This window comes from Salvelinus namaycush, unplaced genomic scaffold (assembly GCF_016432855.1).
Source record: "Salvelinus namaycush isolate Seneca unplaced genomic scaffold, SaNama_1.0 Scaffold181, whole genome shotgun sequence".
Lineage (NCBI taxonomy): Eukaryota > Metazoa > Chordata > Actinopteri > Salmoniformes > Salmonidae > Salvelinus > Salvelinus namaycush.
This window is the reverse complement of record NW_024058575.1, coordinates 109,392-127,336: the sequence shown is the minus strand read 5'-3', so window position 1 is coordinate 127,336 and position 17,945 is coordinate 109,392. Positions and strand designations below refer to the sequence as shown.

Genomic DNA, 17,945 nt, shown 5'->3' with positions numbered 1-17,945 from the left:
GTGGAAATCCAGTGTGGTAGAACAAAGTCACGTTAAGCCCGGTTTGCTCATCTAGCCGTTAAATAAAACCCATTTGTCTCACTTATTGCCATGACACCTCCTGTTCAACAATAACAAATGTTGCACAACAAATACATTTTTTTCAATTCGGCACTTACAATAACCATTAGTTACTCCAGTGGCTCTGTATAGATACAAAAACACTTTCTAGCGTATTGTGCTGTAATGTGCTTTGGCGCATGGGGCAGATTGAACAAAAGCAATAGGCTAGATGTAATTATTTACTTTCAATACCAATAAAGGAATACGGTTGTAGGCCAACATAACCAAGTCTAATAAAACGTATTGTTTATGTCTTATAATATACCCAATATTATGACTGTCCCTCACATACAACTGTGCATGAACATACATTGGGATTGGTGGGGCAGATGGCTATGTGAGCCATGGCTCTTGGCCTGCAGTGTCGGGGAGAAGTCAACTACATGCAGTTCAACCAGTAACTACGTTTTGTAATAGTTTGGTGGTAGTTGAACTAAATTCTAATCTAAGTAGTGTTTTCAGTAGTTAATTAAGCCACTGCTAAGGGCTGTTCTTACCCACGACACAAGGCAGATATTGGCCATATACCACAAACCCCCGAGGTGCAAAAGTAAAATAAAATATGGGTGAGGTAGGGAATCATGTTGTTTATGTTTCAGCATACGACCTGCCTAAGAACAGTGTTTGTGGTTAATAGACTACGGGAACATTTGGCCCCAGAGGGATCTGTTCTTGCAATTTGTAGTCTATGACATTTCAGATTTAGATATGACCATTTTTCAAGAAGTAGTTTGGATGTAAACTACTTTTTCAAAGTAACTTAAGATAAGTTTGCCATATTTTACTTATTAAGGGTACATTTAGTTAATCTTAACTTTTTCCAGTGGGAAGTAGCCTATTTTGTAGCTTGGTAAATTATATTTTCAGAGTAGCTTCTCCAACACTGTGACCTGGGATTCCATCATGCTTGATTCAAATAAAATCTCAAATCAAATCAAATGTATTTATTTATATAGCCCTTCTTACATCAGCTGATATCTCAAAGTGCTGTACAGAAACCCAGCCTAAAACCCCAAACAGCAAGCAATGCAGGTGTAGAAGCACGGTGGCTAGGAAAAACTCCCTAGATTCAGCACCATGGAGAGCCCCCCCCCCCCCCCCCCCCCCACACACACACACCTTCTGACCACACGTGTCGATCGATAGGGTGCAAGGACAGGTCAGAGGAGCAATAGAGAGTACAAGGTCCTGTAAATAGTTTACACTCAATACGAAACAGCGACTTAAAAGGACAACAGATCCACACACTCAACATTATTTGGTTTCCTTGAAGCGCTACTGAGCTATGCGCAGACTGCTCCTTGCTGGTGGACTGCTACCATCTAGCGGTGCAATGTGGTACTACAACCTTTAGAGAACAGTAATTTTGTTATCTGATTGAGCACCCTACAATTATGCGGAACAGCAAGTCTGAACAAAACCAGCAGTTCACTTCCGAGTGTAGGTTAGGCTCCCTCCCCTCACACACACCCTCTTGGGAAAGGTGTCGGAGAGAGAGGCTCAACCAACAACAAGTTGTGACAAATCCTTTTTATCAAGGACAGGGAGTTCTCACAAAACTCAAGTTGGGCGGTGAGAACCATGCAAGTGAATGGACCGAACGGAAGAATCGATTTGAGTGGAGGTTATTTTCCTTCTTCTTTCAGTTGAGTCTGGCATACCTCATCCTCTCGTGTCTAGGCTACTGCCTGCGTGTGTAGGGAGCCGAGGACCCACCCGAAGACACACTTTTATGCTGTGATTTTTCGGTTGTCAGGACTGATTTAAAGGATTGGAAATGCCTGGGAACGAGAGAGTTTGTCGTCTCTTGAAAGAGATAATTCAAAAGCCTGGGAACGACGCATGCGCAGACTGTGGCGCGCCTGGTAAATTGAAATTTGCTACTGATGTTATAGCTTTGCTGCAAAGAACCTTCTAGCCTAGACGTTCTAGATGAGAGGGTGGGAGTTGGCATGCAACAGGCCCTGACATGTATAGGTAGAAAAATACGTTTAGCCTATTTTAGGCCTATTTGAGTTGCTCTGGGAAATTTAGGAGCAGAATAGGCCTACTTGCGACTTTTCATTTGTAACCTAACGGTGAACCAGAATCTGGCTTTACACGAGACGTTGGTTCAGCCTAACGGTGCAAAAAGTAAGCGTATTGTTTCCAGAAGTATGTATTTCTGTGGGCTTCAGTCTGAAACGGGGTCTCAGAGCAGTTCATATTATGCTGTACTTAAATACGAAACACCATTTAGTATGTTATGTTTCGTATTCATTTGTGGATGTCCGTCTCCATTTCGTATGATATGTTACGAATTGCAATTCGTACAATATTTTACGAATTTGCAAAACTTATGACATGTTACGAATTCCAATTTGTTGTGGCTAACGTTAGCCAGCTCTATTTATTAGGGGTTAAGGTCAGGAGCTGAACAGGTGTTGTGCCGAAAATCTCCCCCCTGCCAGACCCCCCCCCCCCCTTCTAATTTCCTTAATTTTGTGGCTTGAGTCAAATACTTTCTGTGGCACACATCAGAGTCAAATACTTTCTATAGAACGTCAGGATGGCAACCGAAATTAATCATTCATGTATGTGTGTTATATTAAACATAGAGGAGGGAGTAGAGCGGCATCTTGCCGCCCCGGGTTTCGAGGCGGGCGCTGAAGGAGGAGTTATCCCAGGGCGCCATACAAGCTAGAACTGCCACATACACTTGAAACAAATAGCCAAACACGAAAACTGCAGACAAAAATGTTTTCCGCTACTAAGATCAGTGAAATGTAGGCTAAACTGACAACGGAGTGAAGAGCAGAAATGTCAACTAGCAAACAAGTCGCAGCAGTGAAGAACGGGACGGGAGGGGGGGGGGGAGAATTCTGGCAGGGGGGAGATTTTCAGCACAACTCCGGCCCGCTCATTAAGCAGGATTAGGTGGCCGCCTATGCATGGAGATTGGCGAGGGCAGCATTTTCTGAGCTAAACTGACCAAGACCCACCTCCAACAACACATAAGACCTCACATAATTCTGCCCAAAAACAATGACATTTTAACCAATGGCATAATTATGGGCTTTTTAGGTGAGCGCTGATGCCTATCTGTGATAAGCAGTGCCCACTTTGTCAAAGGCAGGGAGGCAAGAAATGTATGTATAGATATGTATAGGGGTAAGAATACTATATCCACGTCCAGTACCATATTATAATGTAGAGGATCTATAGAGGTAGATATGTATAGGGGTAAACATACTATATACAGGGTCAGTACCATATTATAATGTACAGGGATACTGGATCTATAGAGGTAGATATGTATAGGGGTAAACATACTATATACAGGGTCAGTACCATATTATAATGTAGAGGGATACTGGATCTATAGAGGTAGATATGTATAGTGGTAAACATACTATATACAGGGTCAGTACCATATTATAATGTACAGGGACACTGGATCTATAGAGGTAGATATGTATAGGGGTAAACATACTATATACAGAGTCAGTACCATATTATAATGTACAGGGATACTGGATCCATAGAGGTAAACATACTATATACAGGGTTAGTACCATATTTATAATGTACAGGGACACTGGATCTATAGAGGTGATATGTATAGGGGTAAACATACTATATACAGAGTCAGTACCATATTATAATGTACAGGGGTACTGGATCTATAGAGGTAGATATGTATAGGGGTAAACATACTATATACAGAGTCAGTACCATATTATAATGTACAGGGACACTGGATCTATAGAGGTAGATATGTATAGGGGTAAGGTGACAGGGATACTGGATCTATAGAGGTAGATATATATAGGGGTAAGGTGACTAGGCATCAGGATATATGATTAACAGAGCAGCAGCAGCGTATGTAATGATTGTATCCGAGTGGGTGTGTGTAGTCTATAAATGTGTGTATATGTTATGTGTGTGTGAGTAAATGAGGGAGTGAGTGTATTTGTATTTATTGTGGATCCCCATTAGCTGCTGACAAAGCAGCAGCTACTCTTCCTGGGGTCCAGCAAAATGAAGGCAGTTTATGCAATTTTAAAAACATTACAATGTATTCACAGATTTCACAACACACTGTGTGCCCTCAGGCCCCTACTCCACCACTACCACATATCTACATTACTGAATCCATGTGTATGTATAGTGTGTATGTTATCGTGTGTGTGTGAGAGTGTGTGTATGCATGTGTCTGTGCTAATGTTTGTGTTGCTTCACAGTCCCCGTTGTTCCACAAGGTGTTTTTTTTAATCTGTTTTTTAAATCTGATTCTACTGCTTGCATGAGTTACTTGATGTGGAATAGAGTTCCATGTACTCATGACTCTATGTAGTACTGTGTGCCTCCCATAGTCTGTTCTGGACTTGGGGACTGTGAAGAGACCTCTGGTGGCATGTCCTGTGGGGTATGTATGGGTGTCTGAGCTGTGTGCTAGTAGTTTAAACAGACAGCTCTGTACATTCAGCTTGTCAATACCTCTCATAAATACAAGTAGTGATGAAGTCAATCTCTCCCCCACTTTCAGCCAGGAGAGATTGACATGCATATTATTAATATTAGCTCTCTGTGTTAGAGGTCGACCGATTAATCGGAATGGCCGATTAATTAGATCCGATTTCAATGTTTTCATAACAATCGGTAATCGGCATTTTTGGTTTCGTATTTCACTGAAAGAATAAACGTTTGGTTTTCGAAATGATAGTTTACGGATTTGACCATATTAATGACCTAAGGCTCGTATTTCTGTGTGTCATTATATTATAATTAAGTCTATGATTTGATAGAGCAGTCTGACTGAGCGGTGGTAGGCAGCAGCAGGTTCGTAAGCATTCATTCAAACAGCACTTTCCTGCATTTGCCAGCAGCTCTTCGCTGTGCTTCAAGCATTGAGCTGTTTATGACTTCAAGCCTATCAACTCCCGAGATTAGGCTGGCAATACTAAAGTACCAATTAGAACATCCAATAGTCAAAGGTATATGAAATACAAATGGTATAGAGAGAGATAGTCCTATAATTCCTATCAAAACAACAACCTAAAACTTCTTACCTGGGAATATTGAAGACTCATGTTAAAAGGAACCACCAGCTTTCATATGTTCTCATGTTCTGAGCAAGGAACTTAAACGTTAGCTTTTTACATGACACATATTGCCCTTTTACTTTCTTCTCCAATACTTTGTTTTTGCATTATTTAAACCAAATTGAACATGTTTCATTATTTATTTGAGGCTAAATTTATTTTATTGATGTATTATACGTATTAAGTAAAAATAAAAGTGTTCATTCAGTATTGTTGTAATTGTCATTATTACAAATATATATATAAAAATCGGCCGATTAATCGGTATCGGCTTTTTTTGGTCCTCCAATAATCGGTATCGGCTTTGAAAAATCATGTTCGGTCGACCTCTACTCCTTGTACATCCAAGGGCCGTGCTGCCTTTTCTGAGACAACTGTAATTTTCCCAGGTCCCTCTTTGTGGCACTTGACAACACTGTTACTGAACAGTAGTCAAGGTGCGACAAAACTAGAGTCTGTAGGACCTGCCTTGTTGATAGTGTTGTTAAGAAGGTAGACCAGCATTTTATTATGGACAGACTTCTCCCCATCTTAGCTACTGTTGTATCAACATGTTTTGACCATGACAGTTTACAATCCAGTGTTACTCCACGCAGTTTAGTCACCTCAACTTTCCACATAATTTATTACATGATTTAGTTGAGGTCTAGGGTTGAGTGAGTGATTTGTCCCAAATACAATGCTTTTAGTTTTTAAAATATTTAGGACTAACTTATTCCCTGCCACCCATTCTGAAACTAAATGCAGCTCTTCATTAAGTGTTGCAGTGATTTCACTCTCTGTAGTAGCTGACGTCAATAGTGTTGAGTCATCCACATACATAGACACATTGGCTTTACTCAAGGCCAGTGGCATGTTGTTAGTAAAGGTTGTGTGTGTGTGTTGGAGCATCAGTGTGTGTAGTGTGTAGGGCCCTGTGAGGGTGCTTACAGACAGTACAAAAATAAGAACAAAAAACAAAGGTCAACATAGTCTGTGTAGCCATTTTGTTAGCTGTTTGTCAGTGTTATGGCACGAGGACAGAAGAATACTGGGCAGATGCTGGATACTGCAGTACTCCCTGGACAACACATGCACTGACTACACTCACACATATTGGCATCTGCCAAGTCACTCGTGAAGTCACTCATAAAATGTCCTTTGTGCATGGGGAATAGGCCAGTTTAGTACCTAAAGGTCCCAATACACGGGGCAATAACATGCATTTTTAAGTAGCATTCCAATCTTTTTGAATTTGATTCCCCCACAGTCTGAAATGAGTGTTGGTTATTCAGGCACATCTAGATGTGAAACATACTCAGCGCTCCAGATGTCATCATGTGACTATCAGAATGAAAGAAAGTAGGATATGAAAGGGAACAGCAGTAAGACATTGTGTAGGTTAACACCACTGTAGGCTACCGGATGACTTCCAACAGAACAGACCTATAGGTCTAGGCCTACCGCAATGTAGACCAAAGCAGGGTTTCTGTGGCCTACGCTGACTTTGTCATAGGGGATAAAACGGTGTAGTAGGTTAAAGATACACACACACCCCATGGGTTGGTAGCTGGCCCTGCACCAGGCTGTGTCAGGTAGATAAGATGGGTGTGGTCAAGCTAAAGTAAACACAGGTATGAGCCAATCGAGGGAGAGGGAAGACATTCAGTAGAAATGTTAAATCATAATGAAGGTTTATCTTCCCTGACTGCCTTCATATCTGCTCTGAAGGTATGTGGTCCAGCACTTTGTACTGAGTTGTAGTGTGCTGTGTTGTTGTACGTCCTATACACCTTATCATTGGATCTCTACAGAGAATCTGCTCCTTGCTCAAGAGGACAAAGGTCAAAGCAAAGCATTCCAATTTTTTTCTATGTGAAATGTCGATTTTTCTAAAGGTATTCCATTTGATCTAGTACCACAAACTCCCAATGAAACCACATACCTCTCTCTGTTGTACTCTGTTCTTACTCTCTCTCTCTCTCTCTCTCCCTCCTTGCCTCCATCCACCCCTCCATCAGATCCTAGTTGGGGCTCCTGTTCCTTAGGAGTGTTCATCTGTGTTCAATGTTCCGGGATCCACAGGAATATTCCCTACATCGGAATGAAGGTCAAATCCCTCAGCCTCTCCCGCTGGGAAGACCAGGACGTAAAGGTGAGCTGCTCACCAAAATTCCCCAAAACGGGAATATTCTCTCACGTACATTTCTTCAAATCCAATCGACTCTGGGTTCAGTACTATTTTAAATAATTTCAAATGCTTTATCTGTGCTTGATTGAGCTTGCCGCCCATCTGTCACTCCAGGCAGGCTAGAGCCGGCGCTCAAAGTACTTGAAAAATGTTAAATAGTATTTGAACCCCGGTCTGAATCCATGACTAAACATAATCATTTATGACTGAGTCATAACTCAGTGATGAACTTGATATGAATATGAAATGATTTCAGACAGGCTTTGTTCCATCCTCTGTCTGAAGAATAGGACTGTAGAAAATGAATGGTTATGCTGTATATATCACATACAAAACAATCCACTCAAATGTTGGAAGGAATTGTCTGTGTCTAGCTAATACATGGTATGACACATGCAATCATGACTCACCCGCACGTCTGTTCTGTCTCTCTCAACTTCTCTCTTTCTTTGTGTGTGTGCGTGGGTGCGTGCGTGTGTGTGTGTGCGTGCGTGTGTGTGTGGGTGTGTGTGCGTGCGTGTGTGTGTGTGTGTTACAGTTCATGGCGGAGAATGGGAACGAATTGATGAAGCAGAGATATGAGGCGGTTGTTCCTGTCTACTACTACAAACCTACCCACAAAGACTGCCAGTAAGTGTGCCTGTGTGGGGTATGTGTGTGCGTGTGTGTGTGGTGACCATGGCAACGTGACCATTGTAATAATGACATTGTGATGAGGGGGATATTTTTGGGGACTCGTGGCAAAGAGGCGCTGGCTAAGGCAGGATACTGAAAGGAACACACACACACACACACACGCACACACACACACACACACACACACACACACACACACACACACACACACACACACACACACACACACACACACACACACACTGTCTATTCTGTATCATGATAAATTCATTAGAAAGACATTAGGATGAAGGGCACATGGTAATATGTTCCATATTAAGATCAGAGGTTGATTTCCTGTGAAGTTTAATGTGTAGGATGAGGAATCATTGAGTTTCAGTCATGTGTTTCACACTAGTTATAGGATATGTTTCCTTGTTCATTATTTCCCACTTTCTCTGTCTCTCTGTCTCTCTGTCTCTCTGTCTCTCTCTCTCTCTCTCTCGCTCTCTCTCGCTCTCTCTCTCTCTCTCACTCACTCACTCTGGCAACAGGTCACAAATCTTGCTGCTGTGATGGCACACTGTGGTTTTTTACCCAGTTGATATGGGAGTTTATCAAAATTGGATTTGTTTTATAATTCTTTGTGGGTCTGTGTAATCTGAGGGAATTATGTGTCTCTAATATGGTTATATATTGGGCAGGAAGTTAGGAAGTGCAGCTCAGTTTCCACCACATTTTGTGGGCAGTGTGCACATAGCCTGTCTTCTCTTGAGAGCCATGTCTGCCTACGGCGGCCTTTCTCAATAGCAAGGCTATGCTCACTGAGTCGGTACATAGTCAAAGCTTTCCTTACGTTTGGGTCAGTCACAGTGGTCAGGTATTCTGCCACTGTGTACTCTCTGTTTAGGGCCAAATAGCATTCTAGTTTGCTCTGTTTTTTTGTTAATTCTTTCCAATGTGTGAAGTAATTATCTTTTTGTTTTCTTGTGATTTTGTTGGGTCTAATTGTGTTGCTGTCCTGGGGCTCTGTGGGGTCTGTTTGTGAAAAGAGCCCCTGGACCAGCTTGCTTAGGGGACTCTTTTCCAGGTTCATCTCTCTGTAGGTGATGACTTTGTTATGGAAGGTTTGGGAATCGCTTCCTTTTAGGTGGTTGTAGAATTTAAAGTCTCTTTTCTGGATTTTGATAATTAGCGGGTATCGGCCTAATTCTGCTCTGCATGCATTATTTGGTGTTTTACGTTGTACATCGAGGATATTCTTGCAGAATTCTGCATGCAGAGTCTGAATTTGGTGTTTGTCTCATTTTGTGAATTCTTGGTTTGTGAGCGGACCCCAGACCTCACAACCATAAAGGGCAATGGCTTCTATAACTGATTGAAGTATTTTTAGCCAAATCCTAATTGGTATGTCGAAGTTTATTTTCCTTTTGATGGCATAGAAGGCCCTTCTTGCCTTGTCTCTCAGATCGTTCACAGCTTTGTGGAAGTTACCTGTGGTGCTGATGTTTAGGCCGAGGTATGTATAGTTTTTTGTGTGCTCTAGGGCAACTGTGTCTGAATTATTCCTGCGCCTGTCTCCCGACTCATTCATACCAGCGTGACAGAAATAGTAACAACAGTCTCAGGTGTCCGTGTGTTTGTGTCTCGGCCCCTTTCACCAGGGTTTTAGACATACAACATTCTGTTATGTGGCAGGTCATCTTGGAACTGTCTTGAATCCTTCTGTTATGTTGTAATGAGTGTCAGAGATAGCTGATGTTGTCTGTGTGTGTGATGGAACTGTCTTGAATCCTTCTGTTATGTTGTAATGAGTGTCAGAGATAGCTGATGTTGTCTGTGTGTGTGATGGAACTGTCTTGAATCCTTCTGTTATGTTGTAATGAGTGTCAGAGATAGCTGATGTTGTCTGTGTGTGTGATGGAACTGTCTTGAATCCTTCTGTTATGTTGTAATGAGTGTCAGAGATAGCTGATGTTGTCTGTGTGTGTGATGGAACTGTCTTGAATCCTTCTGTTATGTTGTAATGAGTGTCAGAGATAGCTGATGTTGTCTGTGTGTGTGATGGAACTGTCTTGAATCCTTTTGTTATGTTGTAATGAGTGTCAGAGATAGCTGATGTTGTCTGTGTGTGTGATGGAACTGTCTTGAATCCTTCTGTTATGTTGTAATGAGTGTCAGAGATAGCTGATGTTGTCTGTGTGTGTGATGGAGCTGTCTTGAATCCTTCTGTTATGTTGTAATGAGTGTCAGAGATAGCTGATGTTGTCTGTGTGTGTGATGGAGCTGTCTTGAATCCTTCTGTTATGTTGTAATGAGTGTCAGAGATAGCTGATGTTGTCTGTGTGTGTGATGGAACTGTCTTGAATCCTTCTGTTATGTTGTAATGAGTGTCAGAGATAGCTGATGTTGTCTGTGTGTGTGATGGAACTGTCTTGAATCCTTCTGTTATGTTGTAATGAGTGTCAGAGATAGCTGATGTTGTCTGTGTGTGTGATGGAACTGTCTTGAATCCTTCTGTTATGTTGTAATGAGTGTCAGAGATAGCTGATGTTGTCTGTGTGTGTGATGGAACTGTCTTGAATCCTTCTGTTATGTTGTAATGAGTGTCAGAGATAGCTGATGTTGTCTGTGTGTGTGATGGAACTGTCTTGAATCCTTCTGTTATGTTGTAATGAGTGTCAGAGATAGCTGATGTTGTCTGTGTGTGTGATGGAACTGTCTTGAATCCTTCTGTTATGTTGTAATGAGTGTCAGAGATAGCTGATGTTGTCTGTGTGTGTGATGGAACTGTCTTGAATCCTTCTGTTATGTTTTAATGAGTGTCAGAGATAGCTGATGTTGTCTGTGTGTGTGATGGAACTGTCTTGAATCCTTCTGTTATGTTGTAATGAGTGTCAGAGATAGCTGATGTTGTCTGTGTGTGTGATGGAACTGTCTTGAATCCTTCTGTTATGTTGTAATGAGTGTCAGAGATAGCTGATGTTGTCTGTGTGTGTGATGGAACTGTCTTGAATCCTTCTGTTATGTTGTAATGAGTGTCAGAGATAGCTGATGTTGTCTGTGTGTGTGATGGAACTGTCTTGAATCCTTCTGTTATGTTGTAATGAGTGTCAGAGATAGCTGATGTTGTCTGTGTGTGTGATGGTTTGTTTGAATGCGTGTCGTGTGTTGTTGACTGTCAAGTGTTTATCTCACGCTAGGACCGATGGCTTGTCTCGTCAGCTTCGTCTCACTGTCGTCTCGTCTTCGTCTCGTAATCAGCAACGCTAATCCTTTCATCAGCTCTCTGGGCTTCCCAGCAGTCATCAGACAGCACTCAGCATGGACACACACCCACACAAGCACACACACACAAGCACACACACACATAAGCGCGCACACACACACACACACACACACACACACGCATAAACGCACACACCTCCTATCTGGTTATTATGTAGTCTGTCTGATTGCAGTACTTGACATGGACGGTTGTGTCTGAAGAGATGGAGGGAGGGAGGAGGGAGAGAGAGGAAAGAGGGAGAGTGCTTCTCTTTGTCTCTGAAGCTGTACACTGATCCCAGCTCTAATGTTAATGAACACTTCACATTCTCCTTGCTGCCAAATGTCACATAGTACACTCACATGTGTACACACACACACACACACACACACACACACACACACACACACACACACACACACACACACACACACACACACACACACACACACACACACACACACGCATACACACACACACACACACACACACACACACACACACACACACACACATACACACACACACACACACACGTACACACACACACACACACGTACACACACACACACACACACACACACACACACACACACACACACACACGCATACACACACACACACACACACACACACACACACACACACACACACACACACACACACACACACACACACACACACACACACGTACACACACACACGTACACACGTACACACACACACACACACACACACACACACACGTACACACGCATACACACACACACACACACACACACACGTACACACACACACACACAGACACACACACACACACACACACACACACACTGGAGTGATAGAATTCAACCTGATCTGGGAATTTGCCGTAATTTGGATGAATGTTTATTTTTGACCTATTAATTCCATGTGGTTACAGACAATGTGCTGTTTCCATCAGTATCATCAAGAACTCTCCCTGCTTGTTAGAGTATTGTGAACTGCTGTGGTACAGTGGTATCAGTAGTGTGCTCTGACTCTGAGCCTCGTGAGGTCAGGCCCAGTGCTGTGGTACAGTGGTATCAGTAGTGTGCTCTGACTCTGAGCCTCGTGAGGTCAGGCCCAGTGCTGTGGTACAGTGGTATCAGTAGTGTGCTCTGACTCTGAGCCTCGTGAGGTCAGGCCCAGTGCTGTGGTACAGTGGTATCAGTAGTGTGCTCTGACTCTGAGCCTCGTTAGTTCAAGCCCAGTGCTGTGGTACAGTGGTATCAGTAGTGTGCTCTGACTCTGAGCCTCGTGAGGTCAGGCCCAGTGCTGTGGTACAGTGGTATCAGTAGTGTGCTCTGACTCTGAGCCTCGTGAGGTCAGGCCCAGTGCTGTGGTACAGTGGTATCAGTAGTGTGCTCTGACTCTGAGCCTCGTGAGGTCAGGCCCAGTGCTGTGGTACAGTGGTATCAGTAGTGTGCTCTGACTCTGAGCCTCGTGAGGTCAGGCCCAGTGCTGTGATACAGTGGTATCAGTAGTGTGCTCTGATTCTGAGCCTCGTGAGGTCAGGCCCAGTGCTGTGGTACAGTGGTATCAGTAGTGTGCTCTGACTCTGAGCCTCGTGAGGTCAGGCCCAGTGCTGTGATACAGTGGTATCAGTAGTGTGCTCTGATTCTGAGCCTCGTGAGGTCAGGCCCAGTGCTGTGGTACAGTGGTATCAGTAGTGTGCTCTGACTCTGAGCCTCGTGAGGTCAGGCCCAGTGCTGTGTGGTACAGACGGACCCTGTTGTACTGCTGTCTCCTACTGCTGTCTCATCCTTTTTTTTTCTCTCTCTCTCTCTCTCTCTCTCTCTCTCTCTCTCTCTCTCTCTCTCTCTCTCTCTCTCTCTCTCTCTCTCTCTCTCTCTCTCTCTCTCTCTCTCTTTCTCTCTTCCCTCCATCCCTCTCTCTCTCGCTCTCTCTTCCCTCCATCCCCCTCTCTCTCCCTTCCCTCCCTCCATCCCTCTCGCTCTCTCTTCCCTCCATCCCCCTCTCTCTCCCTTCCCTCCCTCCATCCCCCCCTCTCTCCCTTCCCTCCCTCCATCCCTCTCGCTCTCTCTTCCCTCCATCCCTCTTGCTCTCTCTTCCCTCCATCCCTCTCGCTCTCTCTTCCCTCCATCCCTCTCACTCTCTCTTCCCTCCATTCCTCTCACTCTCAGTTCAGAGGTTTATAGAAGCCCCTGTATCTCTGTCTGCTGGAAGGGGACAATTAGGCAGCTCTTAGGAAGGACTCACACAGACATCCATGCACACAGACACTCTCTCTCTCTCTCTACAAACAACACAGACATACCACACTATTCACATGACCACTGTGTTTAAAGCAGCTCCGCAGAGAAACAGGTGTAGAAGTCAGACATAAGCTTAGTTACCACTCTTCTACACCTGGTCTATAGAGAGTATCTGTTCTACACCTGGTCTATAGAGAGTATCTGTTCTACACCTGGTCTATAGAGAGTATCTGTTCCACACCTGGCCTACAGAGAGTATCTGTTCTACACCTGGTCTATAGAGAGTATCTGTTCCACACCTGGCCTACAGAGAGTATCTGTTCTACACCTGGTCTATAGAGAGTATCTGTTCCACACCTGGCCTACAGAGAGTATCTGTTCTACACCTGGTCTATAGAGAGTATCTGTTCTACACCTGGCCTATAGAGAGTATCTGTTCTACACCTGGCCTACAGAGAGTATCTGTTCCACACCTGGCCTACAGAGAGTATCTGTTCTACACCTGGCCTATAGAGAGTATCTGTTCTACACCTGGCCTTCAGAGAGTATATGTTCTACACCTGGTTTATAGAGAGTATCTGTTCTACACCTGGTCTATAGAGAGTATCTGTTCTACACCTGGCCTATAGAGAGTATCTGTTCTACACCTGGCCTATAGAGAGTATCTGTTTCTACACCTGGACTACAGAGAGTATCTGTTCTACACCTGGCCTACAGAGAGTATCTGTTCTACACCTGGTCTATAGAGAGTATCAGTTCCACACCTGGCCTACAGAGAGTATCTGTTCTACACCTGGTCTGTAGAGAGTATCTGTTCCACACCTGGCCTACAGAGAGTATCTGTTCTACACCTGGCCTACAGAGAGTATCTGTTCTACACCTGGTCTATAGAGAGTATCTGTTCCACACCTGGCCTACAGAGAGTATCTGTTCTACACCTGGCCTACAGAGAGCATCTGTTCTACACCTGGCCTACAGAGAGAATCTGTTCTACACCTGGCCTACAGAGAGTATCTGTTCTACACCTGGCCTACAGAGAGTATCTGTTCTACACCTGGTCTATAGAGAGTATCAGTTCCACACCTGGCCTACAGAGAGTATCTGTTCTACACCTGGTCTGTAGAGAGTATCTGTTCCACACCTGGCCTACAGAGAGTATCTGTTCTACACCTGGCCTACAGAGAGTATCTGTTCTACACCTGGTCTATAGAGAGTATCTGTTTTCCACACCTGGCCTACAGAGAGTATCTGTTCTACACCTGGCCTACAGAGAGCATCTGTTCTACACCTGGCCTACAGAGAGAATCTGTTCTACACCTGGCCTACAGAGAGTATCTGTTCTACACCTGGCCTACAGAGAGTATCTGTTCTACACCTGGCCTGCAGAGAGTATCTGTTCCACACCTGGCCTACAGAGAGTATCTGTTCTACACCTGGTCTACAGAGAGTATCTGTTCAACACCTGGCCTACAGAGAGTATCTGTTCTACACCTGGTCTATAGAGAGTATCTGTTCCACACCTGGCCTACAGAGAGTATCTGTTCTACACCTGACCTACAGAGAGTATCTGTTCTACACCTGGTCTATAGAGAGTATCTGTTCCACACCTGGCCTACAGAGAGTATCTGTTCTACACCTGGCCTACAGAGAGTATCTGTTCTACACCTGGCCTACAGAGAGTATCGGTTCTACACCTGGCCTACAGAGAGTATCTGTTCCACACCTGGCCTACATAGAGTATCTGTTCTACACCTGGTCTATAGAGAGTATCTGTTCTACACCTGGTTTATAGAGAGTATCTGTTCTACACCTGGCCTACAGAGAGTGTCTGTTCTACACCTGGCCTACAGAGAGTATTTGTTCTACACCTGGCCTACAGAGAGTATCTGTTCTACACCTGGCCTACAGAGAGTATCTGTTCTACACCTGGCCTACAGAGAGTATCTGTTCTACACCTGGCCTACAGAGAGTATCTGTTCTACACCTGGCCTTCAGAGAGTATATGTTCTACACCTGGTTTATAGAGAGTATCTGTTCTACACCTGGTCTATAGAGAGTATCTGTTCTACACCTGGCCTATAGAGAGTATCTGTTCTACCCCTGGCCTATAGAGAGTATCTGTTTCTACACCTGGCCTACGGAGAGTATCTGTTCTACACCTGGCCTACAGAGAGTATCTGTTCTACACCTGGTCTATAGAGAGTATCTGTTCCACACCTGGCCTACAGAGAGTATCTGTTCTACACCTGGTCTATAGAGAGTATCTGTTCCACACCTGGCCTACAGAGAGTATCTGTTCCACACCTGGCCTACAGAGAGTATCTGTTCTACACCTGGTCTATAGAGAGTATCTGTTCCACACATGGCCTACAGAGAGTATCTGTTCTACACCTGGCCTACAGAGAGTATCTGTTCTACACTTGGCCTACAGAGAGTATCTGTTCTACACCTGGCCTACAGAGAGTATCTGTTCTACACCTGGCCTACAGAGAGTATCTGTTCTACACCTGGCCTACAGAGAGTATCTGTTCTACACCTGGCCTACAGAGAGTATCTGTTCTACACCTGGCCTACAGAGAGTATCTGTTCTACACCTGGCCTACAGAGAGTATCGGTTCTACACCTGGCCTACAGAGAGTATCTGTTCCACACCTGGCCTACAGAGAGTATCTGTTCTACACCTGGCCTATAGAGAGTCTCTATTCTACACCTGGCCTACAGAGAGTATCTGTTCTACACCTGGCAAACAGAGAGTATCTGTTCTACACCTGGCCTACAGAGAGTATCTGTTCTACACCTGGCCTACAGAGAGTATCTGTTCCACACCTGGCCTACAGAGAGTATCTGTTCTACACCTGGTCTATAGAGAGTATCTGTTCCACACCTGGCCTACAGAGAGTATCTGTTCTACACCTGGCCTACAGAGAGTATCTGTTCTACACCTGGCCTACAGAAAGTATCTGTTCTACACCTGGCCTTCAGAGAGTATATGTTCTACACCTGGTTTATAGAGAGTATCTGTTCTACACCTGGTCTATAGAGAGTATCTGTTCTACACCTGGCCTATAGAGAGTATCTGTTCTACCCCTGGCCTATAGAGAGTATCTGTTTCTACACCTGGCCTACGGAGAGTATCTGTTCTACACCTGGCCTACAGAGAGTATCTGTTCTACACCTGGTCTATAGAGAGTATCTGTTCCACACCTGGCCTACAGAGAGTATCTGTTCTACACCTGGTCTATAGAGAGTATCTGTTCCACACCTGGCCTACAGAGAGTATCTGTTCCACACCTGGCCTACAGAGAGTATCTGTTCTACACCTGGTCTATAGAGAGTATCTGTTCCACACATGGCCTACAGAGAGTATCTGTTCTACACCTGGCCTACAGAGAGTATCTGTTCTACACTTGGCCTACAGAGAGTATCTGTTCTACACCTGGCCTACAGAGAGTATCTGTTCTACACCTGGCCTACAGAGAGTATCTGTTCTACACCTGGCCTACAGAGAGTATCTGTTCTACACCTGGCCTACAGAGAGTATCTGTTCTACACCTGGCCTACAGAGAGTATCTGTTCTACACCTGGCCTACAGAGAGTATCGGTTCTACACCTGGCCTACAGAGAGTATCTGTTCCACACCTGGCCTACAGAGAGTATCTGTTCTACACCTGGCCTATAGAGAGTCTCTATTCTACACCTGGCCTACAGAGAGTATCTGTTCTACACCTGGCAAACAGAGAGTATCTGTTCTACACCTGGCCTACAGAGAGTATCTGTTCTACACCTGGCCTACAGAGAGTATCTGTTCCACACCTGGCCTACAGAGAGTATCTGTTCTACACCTGGTCTATAGAGAGTATCTGTTCCACACCTGGCCTACAGAGAGTATCTGTTTTACACCTGGCCTATAGAGAGTATCTGTTCTACACCTGGTCTATAGAGAGTGTCTGTTCCACACCTGGCCTACAGAGAGTATCTGTTCCACACCTGGCCTATAGAGAGTCTCTGTTCTACTCCTGGCCTACAGAGAGTATCTGTTCTACAGCTGGCCAACAGAGAGTATCTGTTCTACACCTGGCCTACAGAGAGTATCTGTTCTACACCTGGACTACAGAGAGTATCTGTTCTACACCTGGCCTACAGAGAGTATCTGTTCTACACCTGGCCAACAGAGAGTATCTGTTCTACACCTGGCCTACAGAGAGTATCTGTTCTACACCTGGCCTACAGAGAGTATCTGTTCCACACCTGGCCTACAGAGAGTATCTGTTCTACACCTGGCCTACAGAGAGTATCTGTTCTACACCTGGCCTACAGAGAGTATCTGTTCTACACCTGGCCTACAGAGAGTATCTGTTCTACACCTGGTCTATAGAGAGTATCTGTTCTACACCTGGCCTACAGAGAGTATCTGTTCTACACCTGGCCTACAGAGAGTATCTGTTCTACACCTGGCCTACAGAGAGTAT

The 17,945-nt window shown here is 44.3% G+C and overlaps 1 protein-coding gene across 1 annotated transcript in view; it reads left to right on the top strand.

Moving 5' to 3' along the window:
- Positions 1–1,571: 1,571 nt before the first annotated feature.
- Positions 1,572–17,945, top strand: part of LOC120037671 (arf-GAP with dual PH domain-containing protein 1-like) — a 42,205-nt gene continuing 25,831 nt past the window's right edge. The window contains exons 1-3 of the mRNA XM_038983671.1: positions 1,572–1,967; positions 7,187–7,320; positions 7,895–7,986. Of these exons, the coding sequence (XP_038839599.1) occupies positions 1,880–1,967; positions 7,187–7,320; positions 7,895–7,986 (314 nt within the window). The 5' untranslated portion in view covers positions 1,572–1,879. The remainder of the gene's footprint in view (positions 1,968–7,186; positions 7,321–7,894; positions 7,987–17,945) is intronic.